At 35.5% G+C, this 26,586-nt stretch overlaps 1 protein-coding gene across 1 annotated transcript in view; it reads left to right on the forward strand.

Annotated features, from left to right (window-relative positions):
* The window catches only part of LRP1B (LDL receptor related protein 1B), a 2,167,013-nt gene that overhangs the window by 1,036,428 nt on the left and 1,103,999 nt on the right, over positions 1–26,586 (forward strand). Inside the window, exon 7 of the mRNA XM_070768349.1 lies at positions 7,764–7,926. Within this exon, the coding sequence (XP_070624450.1) occupies positions 7,764–7,926 (163 nt within the window). The remainder of the gene's footprint in view (positions 1–7,763; positions 7,927–26,586) is intronic.

The following is a 26,586-nucleotide window of genomic DNA, read 5'->3' on the forward strand; positions in this document are numbered from 1 at the left end:
TGATTTACTCTGCATCAAGATTAAATAAGCAGGGTGACAATATACAGCCTTGATGTAATCCTTTCCCAATTTTGAACCAGTCCATTGTTTAATGTCCATTTCTAACTGTTGCTTCTTGACCTGCATACAGGTTTCTCAGGAGGCTGGTGAGGTTGCCTGGTATTCCCATCTCTTTAAGAATTTTCCACAGTTTGTTGTGATCTGCACAGTCAAAGGCTTCAGCATAGTCAATGAAGCAGAAGTGGATTTTTTCTTTTCTGGAATTCCTTTGCTTTTTCTATAATCCAACAAATGTTGGCAATTTGATCTCTGTTTCCTCGGCCTTTTCCATATACATACATATATATATATATATATATGTATGTATGAGTCAGTTATACAAACATACCAGATGTTTTTTAGATTATTTTCCAATACAGATCATTACAGAGTATTGGATGGTGTCCCCTTTACTATACAGTATGATGTTATTAGTTATCTATTTAATATATAGTAGTTGTTTGTATGTCAATATCAATCTCCTAATTTATCTCTCCCCTGCCTCCCCTTTGGGAACCATAGGTTTGTTTTGTACATTAGTGATTCTATTTCTGTGTTGTAAATAAGTTCACTTGTGCCTTTTCTTTTAGATTACACATATAAATGATATAAAATATTTCTATTTATCTTTCTGACTTAATTCACTTAGTATGGGAATCTCTAAGTCAAACCATGTTGCTTCAAATTATATTATCTCAACTTTTTTATGGAAGAATAATATTTCATTTTTAATAATGTCCCCCTATTTCTTTCCCACTTCTTTTTTGATAGACACTTAGGTTGTTTCCAATTCTTAGCTATTGTAAACAACATTCAAAGAACATTAGGCTGAAGATATCTTTTCCAAAATATGGTTTGCTCTGGATATGTGCCCAGGAGTGGGATTGTTGGATCATATGGCAACTTAATTTTTAGTTTTTTAAGGAATATTCTTAATGACTGTACCAATTTAAATTCTCACATGCAGTGTAGGAGTGCCCCCTTTTGTTCTTACCCTCTCTAGCATTCTTTTGTAGACTATAGTTTTACTTTCTTTCTCTCTCTTTTTTTTTTTTTTTTTTTGATGATGGCCATTCTGACTAGTCAAGGTGGTATACTTCAAAGTAAGTTTGATTTTCATTTTTCTATTAATTAATGATGTTGAGCATCTTTTCATGTGCTTTGTGACCATCTGTATATCTTCCTTGGATAAATGTCTATATCTTCTACCCATTTTTTAATTGGGTTGTTTGTGTTTTTGATACTGAGCTGCATGAGCTTTTTATATATTTGAAGATTAGTCCCTTGTCAGTTGCATCATTTGCAAATATTTTCTTCCATTATGTGGGTCATCTTTTCATTTTATTTATGGTTTCTTTTGCTCTGCAAGAGATTTTGAGGTTAATTAAATATTATTTTTAAAATTTTTTATTTTATTTTAATTATTCCAGGAGGTAGATCAAAAAAGATATTGCTATGATATAGATGTAAGAGGGTTAGATATTTTTCTCTACAAGTTTTATAGAATCTGACCTTATATTTAGATTTTTAATCTGCTTTGTATTTTTGTTTGTGATGTTAAAGAGTATTATTATTTCATTCTTTTAAATGTTTTCTATGTCTATATTCTGTGTAAATAAGTTTATTTGTATCATTTTTTTAGATTTCACATATAAGTGATACCATATGATATTTGTCTTTCTCTGACTTACTTCAGTTAGTTTGATAAACTCTAGGTCCATCCATGTTGCTGAAAATGGCATTATTTCATTTTTTTTTTCCATAGCTGAGTCATATGCCATTGTGTGTGTGTGTGCATGCACACACATACCCCACATCTTTATCCATCCATCTGTTGATGGACATTTAGTTTGCTTCCACATCTTGGATATGTAAATAATGTTGCACTGAACATTAGGCCATGTGTATCTTTTCAAATTAGAGTTTTTATTACTTCTATATATATATGCCTGGGAGTGAGATTGCTGTATTATGTGATAACTCTGTTTTTAGGTTTTTTTAATATTTTATAATGTTATCCATAGTGGCTGTACCAGTTTGCATTGTCAGAGTTGTGCGTGTGTATGTGTGTGTGTTTTAGAATTATATGATGATTAATTGCAACAAAGAGAAAAAAATACTGGAATGCTAAAAAAACACAAAAATTATTCAAGAAGAAAGTATAGTCATATTAAACTACTTTATTCAATTGTCAACATAAATGTACATCATCATAATAATATAAACCTTGAGTGTTAATTTAACTAAAAATTAAGGTTGTGAGAAGATGCTGCTGCTAAGTCACTTCAGTCATGTCTGACTCTGTGCGACCCCATAGACGGCAGCCCACCAGGCTCCCCCGTCCCTGGGATTCTCCAGGCAAGAACACTGGAGTGGGTTGCCATTTCTTTCTCCAATGCATGAAAGTGAAAAGTGAAAGTGAAGTCACTCAGTCGTGTCCGACTGTCAGCGACCCCATGGACTGCAGCCTTCCAGGTTCCTCCATCCATGGGATGTGTTAATAAATATAATTGAAATAGTTAAGACAATCGAAAGACAGTAGACAGAAGTGAAGTGAACATTGCTGTTTTTCACTGTAAACCTTAAGGGGGTGTATCTTTTTAAATTGTGTACATTTACTGCATGGTAAAAATTTAAAATTCACATTTAAAATAATACCTTGGATCCCAGGTAGTGCTAGTGGTAAAAAGCCCCCTTGCCAATGCAGGAGTTGTAAGAGATGTGAGTTCGATCCCTGGGTCAGGAAGATCCCCTGGAGAAGGTAATGTCAACCCACTCCAGTATTCTTGCCTGGATAATTCCAAGGATAGGGGAGTCTGGTGGGCTATAGTCCATAGGGTCACAAACAGAAGGACACAATTGAAGTGACTTAGCATGCACACACCATGTATATCTCTGCTGCCCTTCATCTCTGGCTTTGCTGTGTATTTAGGTTAGGCTGAAACAAAATGATACACACTATTTGCTTTACTTTAGCACAGTTGCTGTGGAGGACTTTGATCCAGTTTGACTGCACACAGGTTTTGTTTGATATGCAGAGTGCTTTAGAATTTCTAAAAATTAGCTTATCATATTTAAAAATTGGGAGATTTCAAATGAAATTCAGAAATTCTTATCTTGGGCTTCTTTGACACGATAAAACATTTCTATATCAAAATAATCAGCTGAAATTCAGGCTACTTTTTTAAGAAGATGAATACTTTTGAGCCATCATCTAGGTTTTTCATAGTCTAACATGTTTTGCCTATTTGTGATTTTTTTCTAATCTTTGTGGACATTTACATCTGTTGCCTCTTGCTAGTTAAAAATAATATGGCAAATAAAAAAATCAAGATTCATATGTGCCAACCTATCATTTTTAAAAAGTTAAAAACATGACTCATACAAATATATAATGCACATGTGCTATGGAATTATTTAGCTCATTATTAAGAGAAACAGTAAGATGGTAAATCTGGCTCAAAAGCAGACATAGAAGACTGAAGTGTTTGCAATCAGTGAAAGGAAAAAAAAACTCTGATTTAAGATAGTAAGGTTAGATATAAAACTATTTAATGTCATACTGGACAGTAAAACTGGGGGTTATATTTACTACATGAAGGATATCATTTGCATCTCTACTGAATAAAACTTACTTTTAATTTTCAAACATACACATTAATATTTAAATTCCTAGAGACTAGCACTTAAAATATTAAATTGTAAATTAAGCAAAAGTATATTCTCCAGCAGAACTAACCAGTCTTTGAAAGAGCCTCTTAGAAAGTGGTCTAGTCTGATGTTAAAAGCACATGCAGACATTTCTTTTATACTTTTCTTAGCAAGATTTTGACTTTTGTTCTCAATTATTTTGTGGCATCAACTACTCTATTGAGTAATACTTTAGTAGTATTATTTTGCTAGCGTTGCCATAAAAAAATACCACAGACTATACATCCTGCTATATTCAAAATGGGTAACCAACAAGGGCTGATTGGATAGCACATGGACCACTGCTCAATATTATATAGCAGCCTGGATGAGACGGGAGTTTGACGGAGAAAGGATATATGAATGTGTATGGCTGAGTCCCTTCACTGTTCACCTGAAACTATTACAATATTATTTATTAATCAGCTATACCCCAATACAAAATACAAAGTTTAATATAAAAAAATACACAAATTGGGTGGCTCAAAAAAAGAAAGAAATCTATTTTCTCATAGTCTGCAGCCTGGAATTCCAAGCTCAAGATGCAACAGGGTTGGACTTTCTGATGTCTCTTTCTTTGGGTTGCTGATGACCTTTTCTCTGTTTTCAGGTAGTCCCAGAATTGTCTCTATATGCCTAAATCTCTTTTTATAAGGACACTAGAAAGTTTGGTTTAGGGCTTACACTAAATGACCTCATTTTAATGTCATATTCTCTTTAAAGATTTTACTTCCAAAGGACAGAGAAGCCTGGAAGGCTACAGTCCATGGGGTCGCTGAGGGTTGGACACAACTGAGCGACTTCCCTTTCACTTTTCACTTTCCTGCACTGGAGAAGGAAATGGCAACCCACTCCAGTGTTCTTGCCTGGAGAATCCCAGGGATGGGGGAGCCTGGTGGGGTGCCGTCTATGGGGTTGCACAGCGTTGCACACGACTGAAGTGACTTACTAGCAGCAGCAGCATATTCACATTTGCCATGCTGGACGTTAAGGCTTTAACGTATGAATTTGGGAGGAAAACAATTTAGTCCACAATAGTTAGCATATATTACATTATAGTGAAGCAAAAGTGTTAAGTTCTACATTCACCAATTCTGATCAGTTGTCTTATACTGTGATGATAGGAAAAAGCTGATACAATATTTTTAATCTAATTATAGATTATCATAAGTATTCATCATTTTTAAACTTTTCCCTCAAATTTTAAAACTAATTTCTCTTGGATACAACTTTTTATTTTGTTTGTATAAGTTTTTACATTCAACATATATTGCACTTTAAAAAGATTGTTAAGTTACTTATATTTATATGTTACTTTATAAATTTCAAAAAATTTCAATATTTTTTTCACAGTAATTCAAAGGTTTACCATTATTGATATTTAGATTATTTTATGATTCAGAAGTAAGTAGTCAGTACCTACAGATGTTGTAGATACGAACACAAAAGTAAACTTCACTTTTGGCATATAAGAAATTCTGAATGATCATAAAGCAACTGTTTCAAAAGAACAGGGAGGGTAAAATCCTAGTAACTTTTAGCTGAAGAATGAATAAAAAGCAACTAGAGAAAAATTATAACAGGAACATATTTAATTTTTTTCTAGTAACAATAAAGTAATAAGGATCTTACTAAAATTTTAGAGACATTTTTATAATGTCAAAAATCTCCTAAAATGTTCAAAATATTTTACCTAATTTTATTTATTTATGTCTCTATATCTGTCTATCCATTCATCCATTGATTTACTTACTTGAACTCTCTTTAATTGCATTAATTCTCCAGTCTTAATAAAAATCATATTGAAAGCAGATAGAAATTTCAAGTTTAGAAAAAGGAAACAAAATCAATTCCCACAGTTACTGTTAGGCTAATTATTAGGTTTTTTAGTGAGACCTTGCTGCTTCAAACTAGGATGCTGTTAACAATACCTATTGTTTCAGTAGCAGAGAATCTTTCTGCAGTGATCTAGAATTGAAGAAAGGTGTGAATGCTGTCAAACAGCTCTTTTGTCTGAATTTACAGTTGCATAGACTAAACCAACTTCTGGCCTAGCATGAGAGATGGATTATTAAATGGACTTTGGCACATACTTTATCTGAACACTAGGAATTTGAAATGACATTTGAAACAGTGGGGTCTGTTCTCTAGCTAATGTAATAATGCAAAGGGAATAAAAAACAAAGCTAAGTATACATTTCCACATTTCTGGAGACAGAAAAAATAGTTAAGATTTTAAAATATCCTGGCTGCTGAAATGGTTCATGTAGTTTGTGGAGTAGTTAAATGCTTATGTTTCCATAAAAACCATGTAATTCAGAAATGAAACTGTAATTGATGACCTAAAAAAATCCGTATCCAGTGAATTACGATATTCACTTACTGCTTGTCCTTGTAGGGATTTTTAGAGATTTCCACACAATTACTGTCTTCTATACCATGGTTTGGGGAAAAAAAAAAAGAAATATATATAGTATACCTCACTTGGACTTCCCTGGTGGCTCAGACGGTAAAGTGTCTGCCTACAATGCAGGAGACCCGGATTTGATCCCTGGGTTGGGAAGATCCCCTGGAGAAGGAAATGGCAACCCACTCCAGTACTCTTGCCTGAAGAGTCCCATGGATGGAGGAGCCTAATAGGCTACAGTCCATGGGGTCGCAAAGAGTCGGGCACAACTGAGCAACTTCACTTTCACTTTTTCATCTATAACTATCAAATTATAATTTGTAATAGACACAAATATGACTGTCATAAAATTCAGGAATGAATGTGAATCAGAAATTTATTTATGGAATTATTGGAGAACCAGCCCAGTATTGATGATCTAAGATCATTAGTAGAAATGCATACTTACAGGCATCTAAAAGAAATGTTTAAATGAGATTCATAGTTAGGTATAAAAATGGTCAGTGCCTCAGAGAATAAGAAACCATAACCTTTAGGGTTATCCATTGGGATAAATATCAACTGGTTAGCATGAAATTTCATAGTGTGTGGTTCTGATCAAATAGAAAATACTCAAGTTAAAAATAGATACATTCTTCTAGACCTGTACTATCCATATGAGTCACTGGCTTCCTACTTTTTTTTCAAGTTTGAATTAATTAAAATGAAATACAATAAAGATTCAATTTACAGTCACACCAGCCACAAATTAAGTGCTCACTCGACACAGTTGACTAGTCATTATTTTATTGGACAGAATAGATATAGACTATTTCCATCATAAAACAAATTACTCTCCTATAGAAACAGCCCTCTTCTAGAGAATTAACTGATCTTTGAGCAATCTTACTTTACAGTGTCTACATATGCCATCAGAAGAACATATCGCCCCTCCTTTTGTGTTATTTCCAGTTAAGAGGATCTGAAAATAAGAGTTTACCTTAATTCACAAAAAATATTTATTCCTCTTACTACTAAAACATTTAGCTGTGTCATTGAACCAGTTATGCCCATTGAGTTAGATGAACTATTTGAACAAATGCAAAAATCAGGTGAAATATTTTATTGTAAATACCTATTTTTTAGGATTTAAAAACTCTTTGCCCTTTTGTCTAGGTCATCCTCAAGTGCTTAGGTAGCAGGAAGAAAAGTATCAAAAGATAGGCATTATTTTGCAGAATAAGCACTTATTTTGGCATAGAAATTATCTTTGCAGGGACTTTTTTATTGTAAAGTTACTTGTACTTTTAAAGTATCTTCTGTGATGGTTTGGACAGACTTATGTACTCTTAGAGGGGCTTCCCTGGTGGCTCAGACGTTAAAGCATCTGCCTGCAATGTGGGAGACCTGGGTTCGATCCCTGGGTTGGGAAGATCCCATAGAGAAGGAAATGGCAACCCATTCCAGTCTTCTTGCCTGGAGAATCCCATGGATGGAGGAGCCTGGTGGGCTACAGTCCACGGGGTCTCAAAGAGTCGGACATGACTGAGTGACTTCACTTCACTTCTTCACTTTATGTACTCTTAGGTTTATGATACTAGATTTGCACATGCGATTCAATGATTGTGTGTTTGTGTGTGTGTTTCAGATGTGCAACAAATGGCAATTGACTGGCTCACGAGGAATCTCTATTTTGTGGACCATGTCAGTGACCGGATCTTTGTGTGTGATTACAATGGGTCTGTTTGTGTCACCCTGATTGACTTGGAACTTCACAATCCGAAGGCAATAGCAGTGGATCCAATAGCAGGGTAAGAAATTCTTCTTTATAGTGTTTGATCTGAAATAATTTCCCTGGAAAAAAAAAAAGTCTGAGAAGAGTGGTGGAATATAAGACAACAGGCTCAAAAGTGTTTTTTATGTTGATTTGAACAGTTACATTACAGGAAGGAAAAAAGAAGTTGTAATCTACTGTGAAGAAGCTGAGTCACACCGTTTCCTTAACACATCATTGTTGCAGGGCTTGCCTAAGACACAGTCAACCCACTACTCTCCTAATGATCACTTTGATGTCACCAGAGAAGAGCCTCAGCATTGTTTTAGGTTAAAGATAAGAGACCTAAGTTACTTAGTAGTGGACCTTGTAGTTACCAAACTTCAAAAATTCTACCTGAAAAATGGGCTGTTAAAAAATTTAGGTTCAACACAACATTTAGGATTTATTAAAGGAACATTGTACATGTTTGGGGATATTAGTAAGACATGAAGTTTGTCTTTGTTACTTGAAACGATTTTCTTCCTCCAACTATTGATGTGTAAACATTGTCGTATTATGGAGTAACTGAATTAATCATCAGCTTTGCAAGCTGCTTTATTGGTTAAAAAGAGGCCTTATTTTATCTGAACTTCTTTTAGCTAATAAACTAATTCCTCTTTTTTTAATATTTCATAATTTATCAAATTATAGGTATCCAATAACTTATTTCATGTAATTAGGAACTTAATACAGGAATTATACTTTAATTTTATAAACACTATGATATTATATAAAGTTCTATAAAATCAATAGTTTTACCAGTAACTATTGGGAAAGGATATTCTCAAAATAATGGCATAGTGTACCACTTTAGTTGGAGGAGCTGGTGGGTGCTTTTTTCAGATATAAGTTGTAACAAAGATTTAAAAGCAAAAATTTTATCCTTGTTGTAGCTTTAATCGTCCCCTGGCAGTTCAGGCTGAAATGTCTGATGGAACATAGCCTAAGCTGCCATAAGCCTCCATTCAATAAATGCGAAAATATTTACTGAAGAAACAGCTGTCATCCATATGTGGACTTTTGTCACTCTTTACTTAAAGTCTGATTGAATATTAAGATGCATCATCACAATGGTTCTGATTCTGACAAGAACAGCTTGCACGTAAGAGCTTTGCTAGGAAGCCTGTGTAATATAATTCTTGAATGTAGCTCTATTTGTATTTGCAGCAGATGGTTACTTGACTCAAATCTGACTGCAGCAATGCTTCGAAAGACATTAGTAAGAGAAGTTGTACTTAAACTGATTTGTTTGGGTGTTGAATAAGGGTAGTAAGGAAGAATTGGAAATATACAAATGTGCTAACAACATTCTTCTGGCATTCTGTTTAGAAATATATTTGCGTGCATGTTTTTCCTGGGTGTGCTAAATGAATTCAGAAGTAACCTTTATACAGTCTTGTCTGTCGAAAGTGTTAAGAGATGAAGCTGTTGTGTTTCTCCCCTTTCTACCACTCTTATTATTCCCCATTCTTAAAAACAAAAGATTCAGAGACTCTTTTCAAATAGAACTGCCATTCTGAAATATAATGTTTGTGACACCACCATCTCCCCTTCTGAACAGCAACATATTTTATCTTCTCAAGCTTCCTATTTCTCCCTGTCATTACATGAAAGAACCATATTTTGTCATTTTTGTGAAAGGACTTAGGAGTAGAAAGCCTCCACATTGCTGTGTTTATTCTCTGCTGGATTCCTCTGGGCCTAGTAACTGTTTAAATGTATTTTGTCACGTATCATTTATCACAAAAGGCTCTTCGGAATTTTTTGTTTGTTTGTTGGAGTTTGCTATGTGTCTCAATTGCTGTTTTTTCAGTCATGGATTTTAGAAATCAAGGAAGGAAAAGCTCTTCATGTTTATAAATATAATCCTGTTTATAATAGAACAGTTTTTAAAATATTCTGATATTTTTCTCTTAATATCAGAAATTTGGCTAGGGTTAATGTGCTACTGTCTAGGGAAACAACAGCAAGTTTTTCTTTTTTCTCTTTTTTCTTCTATTTTTTGGGCAGCTCAAGGGTAATTTGAATAGGTGAGGTTAGAATGACTCTGCATGATCTACTTAAGGGGACAAGCACCATCAGTGAAATTTCTCCTGCCTTTTCCTAATTGTTATAACTTCAGTTCACAAAATATCAGAATGTCTTAAAAGTCTGACCCAACTATTAAGTGCCTGACCTTGATAGGTATAGAAAAGGATGGAGATCTTCTTTACCTCTCACAGGCTACATTGAAAAATATACTTTTTACTGGACTGTGCTTTTGATGTTACTTTTCTCACCCTCCTATTCCCTTTTTATATAAAAATTATTACAATATTGTCATTCTAAAATTTCTAATTTTTTAAAAAAATTTCTCCATGGGTTGAATATAGATTAGTAATTTTCTCCAGAAAATCAACATGACTTGGATGAGGCTCCAATCTAAATTTTCCAGAGAAAGATTGTTTATAAACCTTGTTTTCATTCTTGCAGTATTGACATTGACTCATTAATTCAGGCTATTTTTCTGGAGATATTTCTTGAGATTTTCTTATTAATTTCAAATTTTAGCAGTGTTCTTTTCCCATGGTTTCTTGAAGAAATTTCTAAAACTATTTCTAATCCTGTCAAAACCGTTTGAAGGTAGCACAGAGATCATAGTCCAACCAGTATCAAAAATAGTTTTTCTGGTAGTAGTTATTAGAACTTGGCTTGTTTAATGATTAAGAGTTTAATCTAAAGTCACTCTCCCTGGGATCAAATCCTAGTTATACCAGTTACTAGATGTTGGATGTCTCTTTTTATCTTTATTTTCCTATCTTAAAAATATGAATAATGATAATCCACTAAAGGGCTCTTGTGAGGATTAAATAATGTCAAACATATAAAGGGCTTACATACTTTCTAAGTATATGAAGTTCTTTTTTTCATGTTACTTCAAAAATAACTACTAATCTTTCCAATGCTTACAATACTGTTGTGAATAGAGTAACCAGACCAATATTTCGCTTCATTAAAGATGATCTTTTTGTTTACATTCCAATTCTCTTTCTACTAAAATGCTTTAAAATGGCTTACTTCATATAGACTGTCTATTATATAGCCAAGTACTAAGTAAAAGGAGGGGAAATGAGAATAAAGTAGTATGGCCTGGAAATAAAATGAAATGTATATGTGATGGAGAACAAAATTATAGAATAACTATGGGTTTAAGGAAGAAAGTAGCAGAGGAAACACTATTTTAATAATTGATCTTGTGGAGGTTATGTTTGAATTACCTTCAAGGTCTTTTAGAATATAAAACTAGAGAATAAACCACCTTCATAGTTACCTTTGTCAGTTGATCTGTATTTTTAATATCAAATTGTTTTAATAATAAACTATTTAGTTCTTCAGTCTGCTGAAGGTTGTAACTGAGGACAGGAGAGAAACTAGTTTACAATTTTGGTTCTAAGGTTTGTTTCCAAGATTCCTATTAAACTAAAATCATCACACTACACTATACAAAAATACATTTTACCATGAGTATAAAATTGTTACAATAATTTTGCAAATCAGATCAGATAAGATCAGATCAGTCACTCAGTCATGTCCAACTCTTTGCGACCCCATGAATTGCAGCACGCCAGGCCTCCCTGTCCATCACCAACTCCCAGAGTTCACTGAGACTCACGTCCATCGAGTCAGTGATGCGAACCAGCCATCTCATCCTCTGTTGTGCCCTTCTCCTCTTGCCCCCAATCCCTCCCAGCATCAGAGTTTTTTCCAGTGAGTCAACTCTTTGCATGAGGTGGCCAAAGTACTGGAGTTTCAGCTTTAGCATCATTCCTTCCAAAGAAATCCCAGGGCTGATCTCCTTCAGAATGGACTGGTTGGATCTCCTTGCAGTCCAAGGGACACTCAAGAGTCTTCTCCAACACCACAGTTCAAAAGCATCAGTTCTTCGGCACTCAGCCTTCTTCACAGTCCAACTCTCACATCCATACATGACCACAGGAAAAACCATAGCCTTGACTAGACGGACCTTTTTTGGCAAAGTAATGTCTCTGCTTTAGAATATGCTATCTAGGTTGGTCATAACTTTCCTTCCAAGGAGTAAGTGTCTTTTAATTTCATGGCTGCAGTCACCATCTGCAGTGATTTGGGAGCCCAGAAAAATAAAGTCTGACACTGTTTCCACTGTTTCCCCATCTATTTCCCATGAAGTGGTGGGACTGGATGCCATGATCTTCGTTTTCTGAATGTTGAGCTTTAAGCCAACGTTTTCACTCTCCACTTTCACTTTCATCAAGAGGCTTTTTAGTTCCTCTTCACTTTCTGCCATAAGGGTGGTGTCATCTGCATATCTGAGGTTATTGATATTTCTCCTGGCAATCTTGATTCCAGCTTGTGTTTCTTCCAGCACAACGTTTCTCATGATGTACTCTGCATATAAGTTAAATAAACAGGGTAACAATATACAGCCTTGACAAACTCCTTTTCCTATTTGGAACCAGTCTGTTGTCCCATGTCCAGTTCTAACTGTTGCTTCCTGACCTGCATACAAATTTCTCAAGAGGCAGGTCAGGTAGTCTGGTATTCCCATCTCTTGAAGAATTTTCCACAGTTTATTGTGATCCACACAGCCAAAGGCTTTGGCATAGTCAATAAAGCAGAAATAGATGCTTTTCTGGAACTCTCTTGCTTTTTCCATGATCCAGCAGATGTTGGCAATTTGATCTCTGGTTCCTCTGCCTTTTCTAAAACCAGCTTGAACATCTGGAAGTTCACGGTTCACATATTGCTGAAGCCTGGCTTGGAGAATTTTGAGCATTACTTTACTAGTATGTGAGATGAGTGCAATTGTGCAGGAGTTTGAGCATTCTTTGGCATTGCCTTTCTTTGGAATTGGAATGAAAACTGACCTTTTCCAGTCCTGTGGCCGCTGCTGAGTTTTCCAAATTTGCTGGCATATTGAGTGCAGCACTTTCACAGCATCATCTTTCAGGATTTGGAATAGCTCAACTGGAATTCCATCACCTCCCCTAGCTTTGTTCGTAGTGATGCTTTCTAAGGCCCACTTGACCTCACATTCCAGGATGTCTGGCTCTAGGTGAGTGATCACACCATCGTGATTATCTGGGTCATGAAGACCTTTTTTGTACAGTTCTTCTGTGTATTCTTGCCATCTCTTCTTAATATTTTCTGCTTATGTTAGGTCCATACCATTTCTGTCCTTTATCGAGCCCATCTTTGCATGAAATGTTCCTTTGATATCTCTGATTTTCTGAAGAGATCCCTAGTCTTTCCCATTCTGTTGTTTTCCTCTATTTCTGTGCATTGATCACTGAAGAAGGCTTTCTTATCTCTTCTTGCTATTCTTTGGAACTCTGCATTCAGATGTTTATATCTTTCCTTTTCTCCTTTTGTTTTTGCTTTTCTTCTTTTCACAGCTATTTGTAAGGCCTCCCCAGACAGCCATTTTGCTTTTTTGCATTTCTTTTCCATGGGGATGGTCTTGATCCCTGTCTCCTGTACAATGTCACGAACCTCATTCCATAGTTCATCAGGCACTCTATCTATCAGATCTAGGCCCTTAAATCTATTTCTCACTTCCACTGTATAATCATAAGGGATTTGATTTAGGTCATACCTGAGTGGTCTAGTGGTTTTCCCTACTTTCTTCAATTTAAGTCTGAATTTGGCAATAAGGAGTTCATGGTCTGAGCCACAGTCAGCTCCTGGTCTTGTTTTGGCTGACTGTATAGAGCTTCTCCATTTTTGGCTGCAAAGAATATAATCAATCTGATTTCAGTGTTGACCATCTGGTGATGTCCATGTATAGAGTCTTCTCCTGTGTTGTTGGAAGAGGGTGTTTGTTACGACCAGTGCATTTTCTTGGCAAAACTCTATTAGTCTTTGCCCTGCTTCATTCCGTATTCCAGGGCCAAATTTGCCTGTTATTCCAGGTGTTTCTTGACGTCCTACTTTTGCATTCCAGTCCCCTATAATGAAAAGGACATCTTTTTTGGGTGTTCTAAAAGGTCTTGTAGGTCTTCATAAGAGGGGATCAATTGATGCTAAGCATGGTAAATATTAGAAAAACAGTAAAATTACTAAGATATAATTTAGGAGTTGGACTTGAAAATTCAGAGAAAATATTTGGGGGGCTTGAGGTATTGTGTATGTGCATTTCATCCTCCTTTGCCCAGTCATGTCCAACTCTTTTGCAGCCTCATGGACTGTAGCTCTCCAGGCTCCTTTGTCCATGGAATTTTGCAGACAAGAACACTAGAGTGGGTTGGGTTGCCATTTCCTCCTCTAGGAGATCTCCCTAACCCGGGGATTGAACTTGCATCTCTTGTGTCTCCTGCATCTCCTGCACTGGCAGGCAGATTCTAGCTAGAACTCATATTCAATAGAGTTATGTGAGATGGCCAATTAGAGAGAGAGGGGAAATCTCCTATATCATGTGAAATGGTGGAAATTGACTACATTACCAATACTATGTGTATCTTTTTTCTATGTAGGATAGACTTTTGACTTGTAAAAAAGGAATGGTAGAATGATCTGTAGGTTTTATTTGTGATCCATGACCCCATGTCAGTATTGAGGGGAAAAAATGTGTTGTCTTTGTTCTCTATTAAAGTAGTTTATCTGCCAGGATCCAGAAGAGGACTGAAGCTTAAGTCTCAGAAGCTGAATTCACATAAGAGTAACTGGCAGTATTTAATAGTTGATAATACCTTTCCCAACACCAACCTGGATCCCTGCTGTTGGTGAAACTAGTCATGGCTGAGAAAAATAAAAATAGAATCAAAGTTAAAGCTAACAGGGACCAAGACTGACTAATGAAAGGTACTTCCTCAGTACCTTCTTTGGTGTTCTTCTTCATTAGAAGAAAACTCAGAAAAACATGGAGGCATTTTAATAGCTCCAATAGTCATTCTCCTGAATTTATGTATTGATCTGCTGTAATTTCTCTTTGGATATCTTAAACATTATTTTATTTTTATATGTTGAGGAATAAAATGAAATGCTGAAAGTGTATTTTGGTTTGTTAATTTAATTTTGAAACAGTCTTGGTCTTGAAAATGATAGTAGTCCTCAGTTGGGTTGACCTCTGAATTCATCTGTATGTGGGAAAATGCTAAGGAAGTTGTCTACTTCTCTTTATACTCAATGGGTGATTGAGCACTGTACACAATGCAGTGCAATGAAAACCTCCTTAGTCTTATAAATTTGTATTAATTATTTCAAAAGTTTTACCAATGCATTTTCTTATCTATTTCAATGAAATTCAAGTGGATATCTATATAGCACTAGCTGTATTTCTTTTTATCTATCTATAAGCTGCTGGAATCCAGCTCTAGCAGCCAGGGAATCAGCCTGAAGGGGTGAGGGGTGTCAGCGGACAATGATGTAGCCTCTGACTCAGAGTATGGAACTACACGTTTATTTCAAGCTTCAGTTTCTCTTTTATACTTTGACAAAAGCATTAGGTCATAGGTTTGATGTTTTTAGTTTCCCCCACCCAGATTTACTGTACTTAACTTGTGATTACATTGTAACTCATGCTACATTCTTCAGTTTATTTCTTATCTTTCTAAATCCTGTTTGCCCCTAGCATCTTAAGATCAGTATCTCCTAAAAAGGCTTCTAGCTATTCTTAATTATTCCTAAACCCTAAACTCAGCAATCTTCTTTTGCCATAAATATTTCCCTCACAAACAGGTCTCAGATAATCCTTCCCATGGCCTCAAGCTGCAGCCAGTTGCTCATCCTGGGACATTCTTTGTAAAGATCCTTGAGCAAATGTCAATGGTTATCTTATAGATTATTTTCTGGGCACAACTGTAGAAAGCTTTGTGCTTTCTCATGCTTCTCTCAAGCACCTTAACATTCTTTCCAGCCAACTCAACCGAAGAAAGGAAAGAACAAGTCAGAATCACAAGGCCTAACTCCTTCATCCTGGGGCCATGCCTGCGAGATGAGGAGAGGAGGTTGGGGCCATGCCTCCATTTTGTCAGTAATGCCTAACGTGGCTACAGACAATAAGCCATCTAAATATGCTATCTATCTATCTATCTATATATGCATATTTCCCATTTAACACTACTACAAACTTCTCTGGGTGAGTCTAACAATCTTAGATTTAGGTTCATAGATAATTATATAAGAAAATGGCATCTGCCTATCTTAGGCCAACTTACCAAAAGTCTTAGGAGAGTTATTGCCGACCACTTTTCAATCAAGAGGTGCAGATGCAAATAGGTAAGACAACATGGGTGTACAGGTATGTGTTTCATGGTCTGAACTATTTTAACTGAAATTAGTGATTCAGAGCCACACTCAGGTGTTTAAATCCATATGCATTCTCTTAACTATGACTCAAATTCTTTTATTCTCATTAGTTAATTTTGTCTAGGTTCAACTTCTTTCAAAATTCCTCTATAGACCTTTCTTCAAGTGTAGGTTTATGTATGGCATCACCTTGAATTACTGACTCCTTCAGTTACAAATGATTATTCTATTATACTGTAATTAGCCTCGGAATATGGAAGAGCAACTTGGAGTGGGCTTATTTTATTCAGTGCAACCTTTACTGGAAACTTAACACACATTGCTTTAACTCTCACTGTGTTCTTGACTCGTATAATTCACAATGTCAAAGTAATGCAAAAGCATTCTGCATCTCTATTTTCTTTGCTGTTCTCGATCTCATTTTTTTTTAACTCTCTAAGTTTTCTGTGTTTGTTAATCTTATGTCTAAATTATTGAGTTCAAAAGCTTGTTTTAATTATACATAATATCTTCCCAATCTTCTACCTATTCCCTGTTAGGGAGGTTTCTTTGAATTCTCATTGAATAATGATGTCCACTCAACTAGAGGAAGTAACGGAAAAGCTGTGTACAGCCTAAATTATGAAGGGATTTATCATTTCATTGAAAACCTGGATTTAGGACAGCCCTTGGTTGATTTATTGACTCAACAGTATTATTAACCACCTGGGTTCCTCCTACCTCTTTACTGTGTGATGTTATCATTAGTGTGTGCTTTTCAAGCTAATTGCCCTGTGGTTACAAGACAGCTACTGAAGTTTCAGGGATCCTAACTAGAAACATGGTAGTCAGTTAAAAAACAAAAAACAAAAACCAGCACTACTTCTTCCTTGGGTGTAGAAGAGCTCCCAAAACAGATATTCCCTCATGTCTTCTTGGTCAGAACTGGGTACATGCCAACTTAAAAGAGACAGTCATAGACAACTTTTTTTTTTCCCCATTGGCATATGAAAGACAGAGGGATATGGGAGAGAATTTGGGACCACAATAACACAGAAAAAAGAAAAATGGATTATGCACCTACATCATCTTCCACAGACATTGTAGTGTAATAATTCTTTCTCATGTACAGCCCTTTATCTTTTCTTTATATTTCTCAGGCACTGAGGGGCCTCTTTCCACTTAGCTAACCCTGTGGAATATGTACAAATATTATTTTCCAACCCTTCATTCCATCTTCTCTGAGAGTTTCTTTGTTTGCTTTTAGCCCAGGATGTTAAAACTAATTCTGAGGAGTATTTCTCTTGTCACTATTTTAAAAGAGAGATAAGAGAGATCAGTGGCTCAGTCGTGTCTGACTCTTTGCGACCCCATGAATCGCAGCATGCCAGGCCTCCCTGTCCATCACCAACTCCCGGAGTTCACCCAGACTCACGTCCATCGAGTCAGTGATGCCATCCAGCCATCTCATCCTCTGTCGTCCCCTTCTCCTCTTGCCCCCAATCCCTCCCAGCATCAGAGTCTTTTCCAATGAGTCAACTCTTCGCATGAGGTGGCCAAAGTACTGGAGTTTCAGCTTTAGCATCAGTCCTTCCAAAGAAATCCCAGGGCTGATCTCCTTCAGAATGGACTGGTTGGATCTGCTTGCAGTCCAAGGGACTCTCAAGAGTCTTCTCCAACACCACAGTTCAAAAGCATCAATTCTTCGGCACTCAGCCTTCTTCACAGTCCAACTCTCACATCTATACATGACCACAGGAAAAACCATAGCCTTGACTAGACGAACCTTTGTTGGCAAAGTAATCTAGGTTGGTCATAACTTTCCTTCCAAGGAGTAAGCATCTTTTAATTTCATGGCTGCAGTCACCATCTGCAGTGATTTTGGAGCCCAGAAAAATAAAGTCTGACACTGTTTCCACTGTTTCCCCATCTATTTCCCATGAAGTGGTGGGACTGGATGCCATGATCTTCATTTTCTGAGTGTTGAGCTTTAAGCCAACTTTTTCACTCTCCACTTTCACCTTCATCAAGAGGCTTTTTAGTTCCTCTTCACTTTCTGCCATAAGGGTGGTGTCATCTGCATATCTGAGGTTATTGATATTTCTCCTGACAATCTTGATTCCAGCTTGTTTTTCTCCCAGTCCAGCATTTCTCATGATGTACTCTGCATACAAGTTAAATAAACAGGGTGACAATATAAGCCTTGACGAATTCCTATTTTAAAGCAAATGACAATTATTTTTGTTTTTTTGTTTTCTGTAACTTTTTCTACAACACTGATAAGGAACTGGGTTGGAGGTACTCTGTATGGCATTCCACTATCTCTTTAAAGATATAGTGTGAGAGGCTGGGATGGAAGCTTTTATTGTACCAGATTTTCCAACACTCTTGGAAACTATGTGACTATTTCTAAGCCACTGGGGTAATATTAAGTAAATTATTGTTTCACTTATGAAATGATTCTATGGTGGCATGAAAACTTTCTTACTCTCTGCCAAAGAATAGTTTACATATTTGGAGAATTTGTGCTGTTATTTAAAAACAATTTTATATTTTTAAGAAGTTAAAATTTATTTCTAATTGTTTCCTATGTAGAGTTCTATGAAAACATGAGGTAGTAATAAGGCAGTTTACTGCTTTTGAAACTATATGGACAGCTTTCATGTGGCACTCAGGTGTGATCAGACATCAAAGATATGATATAGTCTGTTCTCTTATGGAGCTTGGAGTATAATATAATTATGCATCAAATATCAAATATTATAGTCAGAAGATATGGTTACTAAAGCTTACCCACCAAAATTATAGATAAGAAATACTAAGCTGTAATTTATTTCACATTTCTGAGATAAATAATGGATAAGGCATAAATGTTACTTAAAAAAATAAAAATGAGAGAAACTTGGTTTGTAAACACTGAAGGAAAGGACGAGATTTAAAAACAATAGAATAAGTACTTAGCACCACTCCCCTTAAACATATAACATAAATTCTGAATTTTACCATGTACATTATAATCATATATAACCAAAACACACATGCACAAACAAGAAGTAAAAACAATGTTCAGCTTTTATGCTGAGATACAGTTTGTTCTGCTTGACTGCTGAGGCTTGCAGGATATTGAACCAAAATTGATAATTTCCCTTGAGCCAGATTCTCAGTGGTTTGATTTGGGAGAAATTAACCTGACTTTTAGGGGCATAGTGGATGTTTCCCAATGGCAAGTGATTTTTCACTCAACATTTTTTTTTTTTAATTATGTAAAAGGAAAAGCAAATTGAGAGCCTTTGGTATTGTTTCAGTTTTAGCTAAAAAATTGTCTATGTTAGTATTTGTAAAAATTGTACTTAGGCAGGGGTCTTCATACTTCCTGTTAACAAACTCCAGTATAAAAGAAGTCATCAAAAGAACATGAAAATGGCATAAAAATTGACACATAGACCAGTGCAAGAGAATTGTGAGCACAGAAATAAACCCAAGCATATATGGTCAAGTAATATTTTTGATAAGGGAGCCAAGAATACTTAATGGAAAGAGACTCTCCAATAAATAGTGCTAGAATAATTGGATATTCACATCTAAAATAATGAAGCTGGACCCATATCTTATATAATTTACACAAATGAATTCAAAATGAATTAAAGATTTAAATGTAAAACCTGAAATCATGAAATAACCTAAAATAAAGCTTCTTGGCATGGGTCTAGGCAATCAATTTTGAATATGATACCTAAAGCACAAGTAACAAAATTAAAAATAAAATAAATTAAGTGAGTGGGAATACATCAAACTTAAAAGTTTCTAAATAGCAAAAAAAAAAAAAAAAAAATCAGCAAAGGGAAAGACAATCTCATTGTTGTTCAGTCACAAAGTCATACCCAGCTCTTTGTGATGGCCTGGACTACAGTAGGCTAGGCTTCCCTGTCCTTCAGTATCTCCTAGAGTTTTCTCAAACTCATATCCATTGAGTCAACTAATTGGTCAATCAGCCACTGGTTGATTCCATCCAACCATCTCATTCTCTGTTGCTCACTTCTCCTGTCCTTAGTCTTTCCCAGCATCAGGGTCTTTTACAATGAGTCAGCTCTTCTCATCAGGTGGCAAAAGAATTGGAGCTTCAGCATCAGTTCTTTCAATAAATATTCAGGATTAATTTCCTTTAATATTGACTGATTTGATCTCCTTGCTGTCCAAGGGATTCTCAAGAGTCTTCTGTAGAACCACAATTCTAAAGCATCAGTTCTTCAGCAATCAGTCTTATTTATGGGCCAACTCTCACATCTGTGCATGACTACTGGAAAATGATAGTTTTGACTATACAGACCTTTGTTGACAAAGTGATGTCTCTAGTTTTTAATACATTGTCTTATCTACAGAATGAGAAAAAAAATGCAAACAATATATCTGGTAAGTGGCTAGTATCCAAAAATGTATGAGTTATTTCCTCATACAACTCAATAGCATAAAAAACAACCCAATTAAAAAATGGGTAAAGGACATAAATAGATGTATGAAAGACCAACAGATATATTAAAAGGTGTTCAACATCAGTAGTCTTTGCTACTGCTAAGTCACTTCAGTCGTGTCCGACTCTGTGCGACCCCATAGACAGCAGCCCACCAGGCTCCCCTGTCCCTGGGATTCTCCGGGCAAGAACACTGGAGTGGGTTGCCATTTCCTTCTCCAATGTAGGAACGTGAAAAGTGAAAGTGAAGTCGCTCAGTCGCGTCCGACTTGTAGCGACCCCATGGACTGCAGCCCACCAGGCTCATCCATCCATGGGATTTTCCAGGCAAGAGTACTGGAGTGGGGTGCCATTGCCTTCTCCATAGTAGTCTTTAGAGAAATGCAAATTAAATGACAACTTAGACAGTGATACATGTCATTTTTTTCTCAATAAAACTGTAAAAAGTAAAATGAAAAATTATGATTAAATGCACAATTAACTGCAGATAAAAATGTGCCCTGGTGACATCTTAAAATAAATTAATGCTTTTTGAGAAAAACAGAACAATTTCTGTAATTCTTCTTGTTCATAATTATTGAGTATAGTTATGGAACATCATAAAAATGCTTAATAAATCCCTATATTTACTTCCTAAATCTTTTTAATGTGGCATAGAATGAGACTAAATACTGAAAGAAAATATCCCTGTTTTCTGGAAGCCTTCAGTCTAGGTCTTAAAATAAAAGTTAGAATTGAGAATCTAATTAATTTGAAATATACCTAGGTATTTAATTTGTCTAGTGAAGTCAATCTGGGAATTGTCTAAAGTGGAACGTTGCAGTGATGCAAAAGCCTCCAAATTGATACAGCCTCTGATTAATTTTTTATGAAAGTAAAATGCCCCACTTTATTTTTTAATTTTTATTGCATTATTAATTTAATTTGATAAGTATATTTCAAATGTATATAAATAATTTAATTTGTTTATTAAAATGACTGCTTAGGACAAGTATAATTCATATTGGTTACACATAAATTTTGAATTAATATAAATAGAATAATCTAACAAGGACTATATTTACTAAGGTAATGTAGTTTTATCAACTCTTAGATTGCAACATAATACAATTATATTTCTCCCTTACATGTGAATTTGATGAAGGTGTTGGTACACAGCTTAATTCATGTAGTTTGTCTGGTATCAAAGTTCCTTCTAATTTATGGCCGTGGAATCTCATAGAATCTTGGAACATTCTCTTAACTAGCTGAAGGGGAAAATATTGACGATACATAGACAGAGTAGGTACAAGGGGATCAGGGAAATGTAGCCCCTGGCTAGGGAGTTCCTTGTTCATAACAACACAAGAGAATGTAAATGGGAGCATCCATTTCCAAAGAATAGTTTGCCATCTCAGCCAATGTCTTGTCTTCTGGCTACCAAATATCCATATGCATCCTTTTTCCCTTACATCGAATCCAATACAGTTAAGACCAAGTAGAGGATCTCTAGGAGATGTGCAGTCCTCTCTACTGTGTCCTTTTATTGCTCCTTATTGTGAAGTGAACTGTGAACCAAAAACAAAATATATAAATGAATGGACCAGTGATAAAATAACAGAAAAGCCCCACTTAAAAAATGGAAGACTGGATGCACATACTAGTCACTGTGACAGAGCAATAATGAAATCAGCCAGGCAAGTAAAGTGAAGACTTCCTCCTCTGACTTTTTGGAAGTCACTTGTCTAGACAGCTTGTTTCCCTGAAACATTGCCCCTCGTCCACTGTCCTCCGTTACCTATGCTTCCACTGGGAGGTTCTTTCTCATCTGTTGTGCTCAGTGCTACATCAAAGTTGGCAGTGAGGAATCTGCTTTCCCTGGGGCCTTTATGTATTTCACAGTTGTTCCTTTCAAATTCTTTAAAGATTTAAAGAGACAAAGGATTTTGTAAGCTAGGCACATGGCTTTTTGCAGTTACAAATTCCCTTGAAAATTAGTAGACTTATTTCTTTGTTTCCTATTACTTGGACATACCAATAACTACACTCAGTTATGGTTTAGAAATAATTATCAAATTATTTCTTTCCACCTCACTTTCTTGGTTTTCTCTTTCAGCATAATAGAGATCACTTTGAGGCCTGAAAACAGTAATTCAGTGTGAAGCAAATACCTTTTGTCCGAAGGATAAACTCTTCTATTTGAGAAAGCGTAATTGGCTTTTGTTGCTCAAAGCTATTTTCAATATTTTTTTCTTACTATTCAGGTTCTAGAAGCAATGGACTTTTCTAAATCTGGGAGGTCCCAACTTTGACTTCCCTTTCAGTTTTTGTTATCAAATAGGCAATTTGAACTTAAACTTTTTTTTCTTTTGTAATATCTTGCCAGAGTAAGCATGCAGTAACTAATACAACTACTATCATACTTTTAAATGTCTTTCTTTAAACCTATAAGGCTCAATAATCATTTGATTTTCCCTCCCAAGATATTTTCCAAGTTATTAAAAAGGACATTTTTAATCAAGGAGTTTTAGCCTTTAGTATTTTCAGTCCTGAACAATAGTTACCCTGCTCCTGCTGCCTTACCATTAAGCCCAAGGTTATGTATTTTAGATATTTATTAAGGTACTTCTATACTTGTGCTACCAGCTTTTGAATCTGTTATGGTAATACTTGCTGCTTGTAAATTTCAGTGGGTCACACAATATAAAGGTGTTTTTTGTTTTAATGCTCAAGTTAAAGTCCAGTGCACATGTTCCTATTTATTAGATAGCTTTTCTCCAGGTGTTGATGCTAAGATGCAGAGTCCTTATGTCTTGTGGTTTCTACATCCTTAAGGGTCTTGGAATCTTCTGATTTTTGAGGGGAGAGAAAAGATGCATCTGCTGTTTAAAAAAGAAAGTGACATCCAGTCATTTAATCACATTTGAAGGCAAGAAGACTGGATAGCATGGTTTCTAGCTGAGAAGATGTCAACCACTCCAGATTTTGAAAAAGGAGAGGCATGAGTCTTTGGTTGACTGTCCAATGACTGGACTGACCGATGACTGTCTCTGCCACTGTAGTCTCTGTCTGATTCATAAATACAAATATATCTTCATATACACACACACACACACACATATATATATTGATTGGCCAAATATATATGAATATATATTTGCCTTTGCTTACTAGCAAATTAAATGTAGAGCAGATTAGCATTTCAAAGCCTTTGTTTCTTACAGGTATTTTAAACTGAACGGGTTCATCGGTTTTCAAACTGTCTTTACCTTGAATGAGTCATTTTTATTAAATTCATCTTTCCTCTTAACACATTCACAAATCCAAATCATCTATTAAAAGTTTGCTTGGCAGATATATATTCAGAGAAACATTTAGATTATAACCTAGTAAATGAGTGAAATAATAAGCATCTTTACATTGGAACAATTTCACTAAATAACTAGTGCCAGATCCATAGAATCTAAGTACACTCTTCTCTGAAAGGGGAAGAAACACCATGTGATATTATTTTCTCTCTTTTCAGACACCAGAAGGAGTTGTGCTCTTCTATTTGTGTTTCTTAAGGCACTACTACTAACCCATGGAAGGCCTTATTTTGGATTTTATTTGATACACTCTAGGTTATTACTTATCCTTTTTGCTTATTTGGTGAATGGTCTGAATAAATTTAATATTTGCAGAAATTCAATCCGAGCATGAAAGACAATATGGATTGATGAGGGTAACACTAGATGTAGAACAGAAAAACAAGACAGTTGAATAGTAGAAATATAGTATGATAAGATTCAATGAATTTTAGAATACTTTTGATACTAGCAGAAATTCCAACTTCTATTGGATTAAATGATCATTTGTTTCCTCACTTAAGAAGGACGGAGGGAAATTCCATGGCTTCTCAGTGGTTAGGACTCAGGACTTTCACTGCTGAAGACCTGAATTTGACTCTTGGTTGAGAAACTAAGATCTCACAAACCACATGGCACAGCCATTAAAAAAAAAAAAAAAGTTACATCTAGACTCAGTTGATTTGATGCCTCAATGACATCATCAGAAAGCAACCACTCTTCAATTGTGTCAGCCCCGCCATCCACAGTTAAACCCCATTTCCTTATCCCTCATGGTCATAAGGTTGCTGCCAGCAGCAACTAAGGAAACATTGCTTACTTATTCTCATGCAGAAAGAAACCTGGCCCCTAAATAAGGACTAAAAATCCATTACTTCTTTGTAAATGGCTACATAAGGTTGTTTCCTTATACCTGGAGCAATATCCATGTCTGGGGGAATCACAGTAATTAGAATTCACCCCAAGATCTGAATATGGGTCCAATTTCCCCTGAGTCATGTGGGCTTTAGTACTGATGAGGGTATGAGGGAATGATGGCTCTCTGAACATAATCAAGTTTCCATTGGGAGAAAAATAAATGGAAAAAAAAAACAAAACAGATAATGTCAGTGAGAATGGAACAGAGATGTATGGATTTAGTGTCATTGGAATATTTGCTGTGGATTGCCAACTACTTGAGAGCAAATTTGTATTTTTCCTGATAGATATTTTAGGTGTTTTATAAAGCTCTGTGAATACTAGATAAGGGTGGTAATGGAAGTGATAATGATGATGGATGATGATGACAAAGATGGCAATGAAAACAGCATCAGTATCACCAGTGATGGTGATACCTTACCAAGGCAGTTTTGAAACTGTGGCTACCAAGTGTGGATTTCGATCTTGAAGACTGCTAAATTTAAAGAGAAAGTCCTAGTTTATTCCACAGGGAAAGATACTGTTAAGATTTTTAGTGACTTCCCAGTAAATAAGAGAGACACATGATTGATAATAAGGAAATTCTTGGTTAGAAAGACTAGCTGCTGGACAGTCTGCCTTCTTTTAGATCTTACTCTTCAAACTGTGTATGTTTATTTTATTCTGACAAGTAACTGAATTGAATAAATACATTCATGAGAATACATAAATTCAAGTTTCCTTAATGAAGAAAAAAAATAAGCTATGCCTGCTTTGTTTTTCATTCATTTTTCATAGTTTTTTCAGGTATTATACAGCTTAATATTGCTTTATTTGAAGAATAATTTAAATATATTTCTTAACATTAATTATATTAAGGTAATACTGAACATCAATAGCTCATAAAACTTCTTTGTTTTGTAATCTGTAGGATTAAAGGCTAAAGTATGATTAATTATGATTAAAACCAAAATCCTATTTTCCCCCCATGAGATAAAAATATTTATTTTTGCCAGTAATAAGTCAATGTAAAGGATCATAGTCCCTGCCTTAAGCACCTGTAATTAATATTAATAATATTTTCTAAAAGTTATATCTGAGCTGTGGCATTTTCTGGGAGACAGTCTTATGAAAAGTTTGAATTAGAAAGGATATTGTATATTTGTCATAATAACATTCTTTGTGTTCATATTGTAGAACCATCTGTAAACCACTGAAGACAAAGTATAGTACCGTACTCTAAGGAGCATCTTGCTCTGCCCCTTTGTCCTTCTTGAACAGATGGTGAACCCATTATAGGGAGTTAGTTCACAGTGATCTCATCTGTGCTTTTGTAAACTGCCCCATGATGGAGATGATTTTATTGAGTATGTTCTCATATATGACTTCAACAGCTGTAGAGCCTCGAGTCACTTTATCATCATTTACCAAAGTAAATACTAAACTATTTAACTCATATATGGAAAAGTAGAGTCAATGAACTAGTTTTACATTTTCTATCTTATTTTTCTTGTGCTGCATCAGAATGGGAATTTGCCATTCCAATAAGACCCATTTTGTTTGAGAGTCAGTGATAGGGAAAGAGATTAACATCCACAGCAGTGTTACTGTTTACTTTGGGCCAGGTGTTGCTCACTTCCTCTACATTCATCAACTTAAATTTGCAGTGTCCTGTGAGATACTTTGTACTACTATCTTTTGAAGATGAAGTTTGGGGAGAGGT

The sequence above is a fragment of the Bos indicus genome, chromosome 2 (assembly GCF_029378745.1).
Source record: "Bos indicus isolate NIAB-ARS_2022 breed Sahiwal x Tharparkar chromosome 2, NIAB-ARS_B.indTharparkar_mat_pri_1.0, whole genome shotgun sequence".
NCBI lineage: Eukaryota > Metazoa > Chordata > Mammalia > Artiodactyla > Bovidae > Bos > Bos indicus.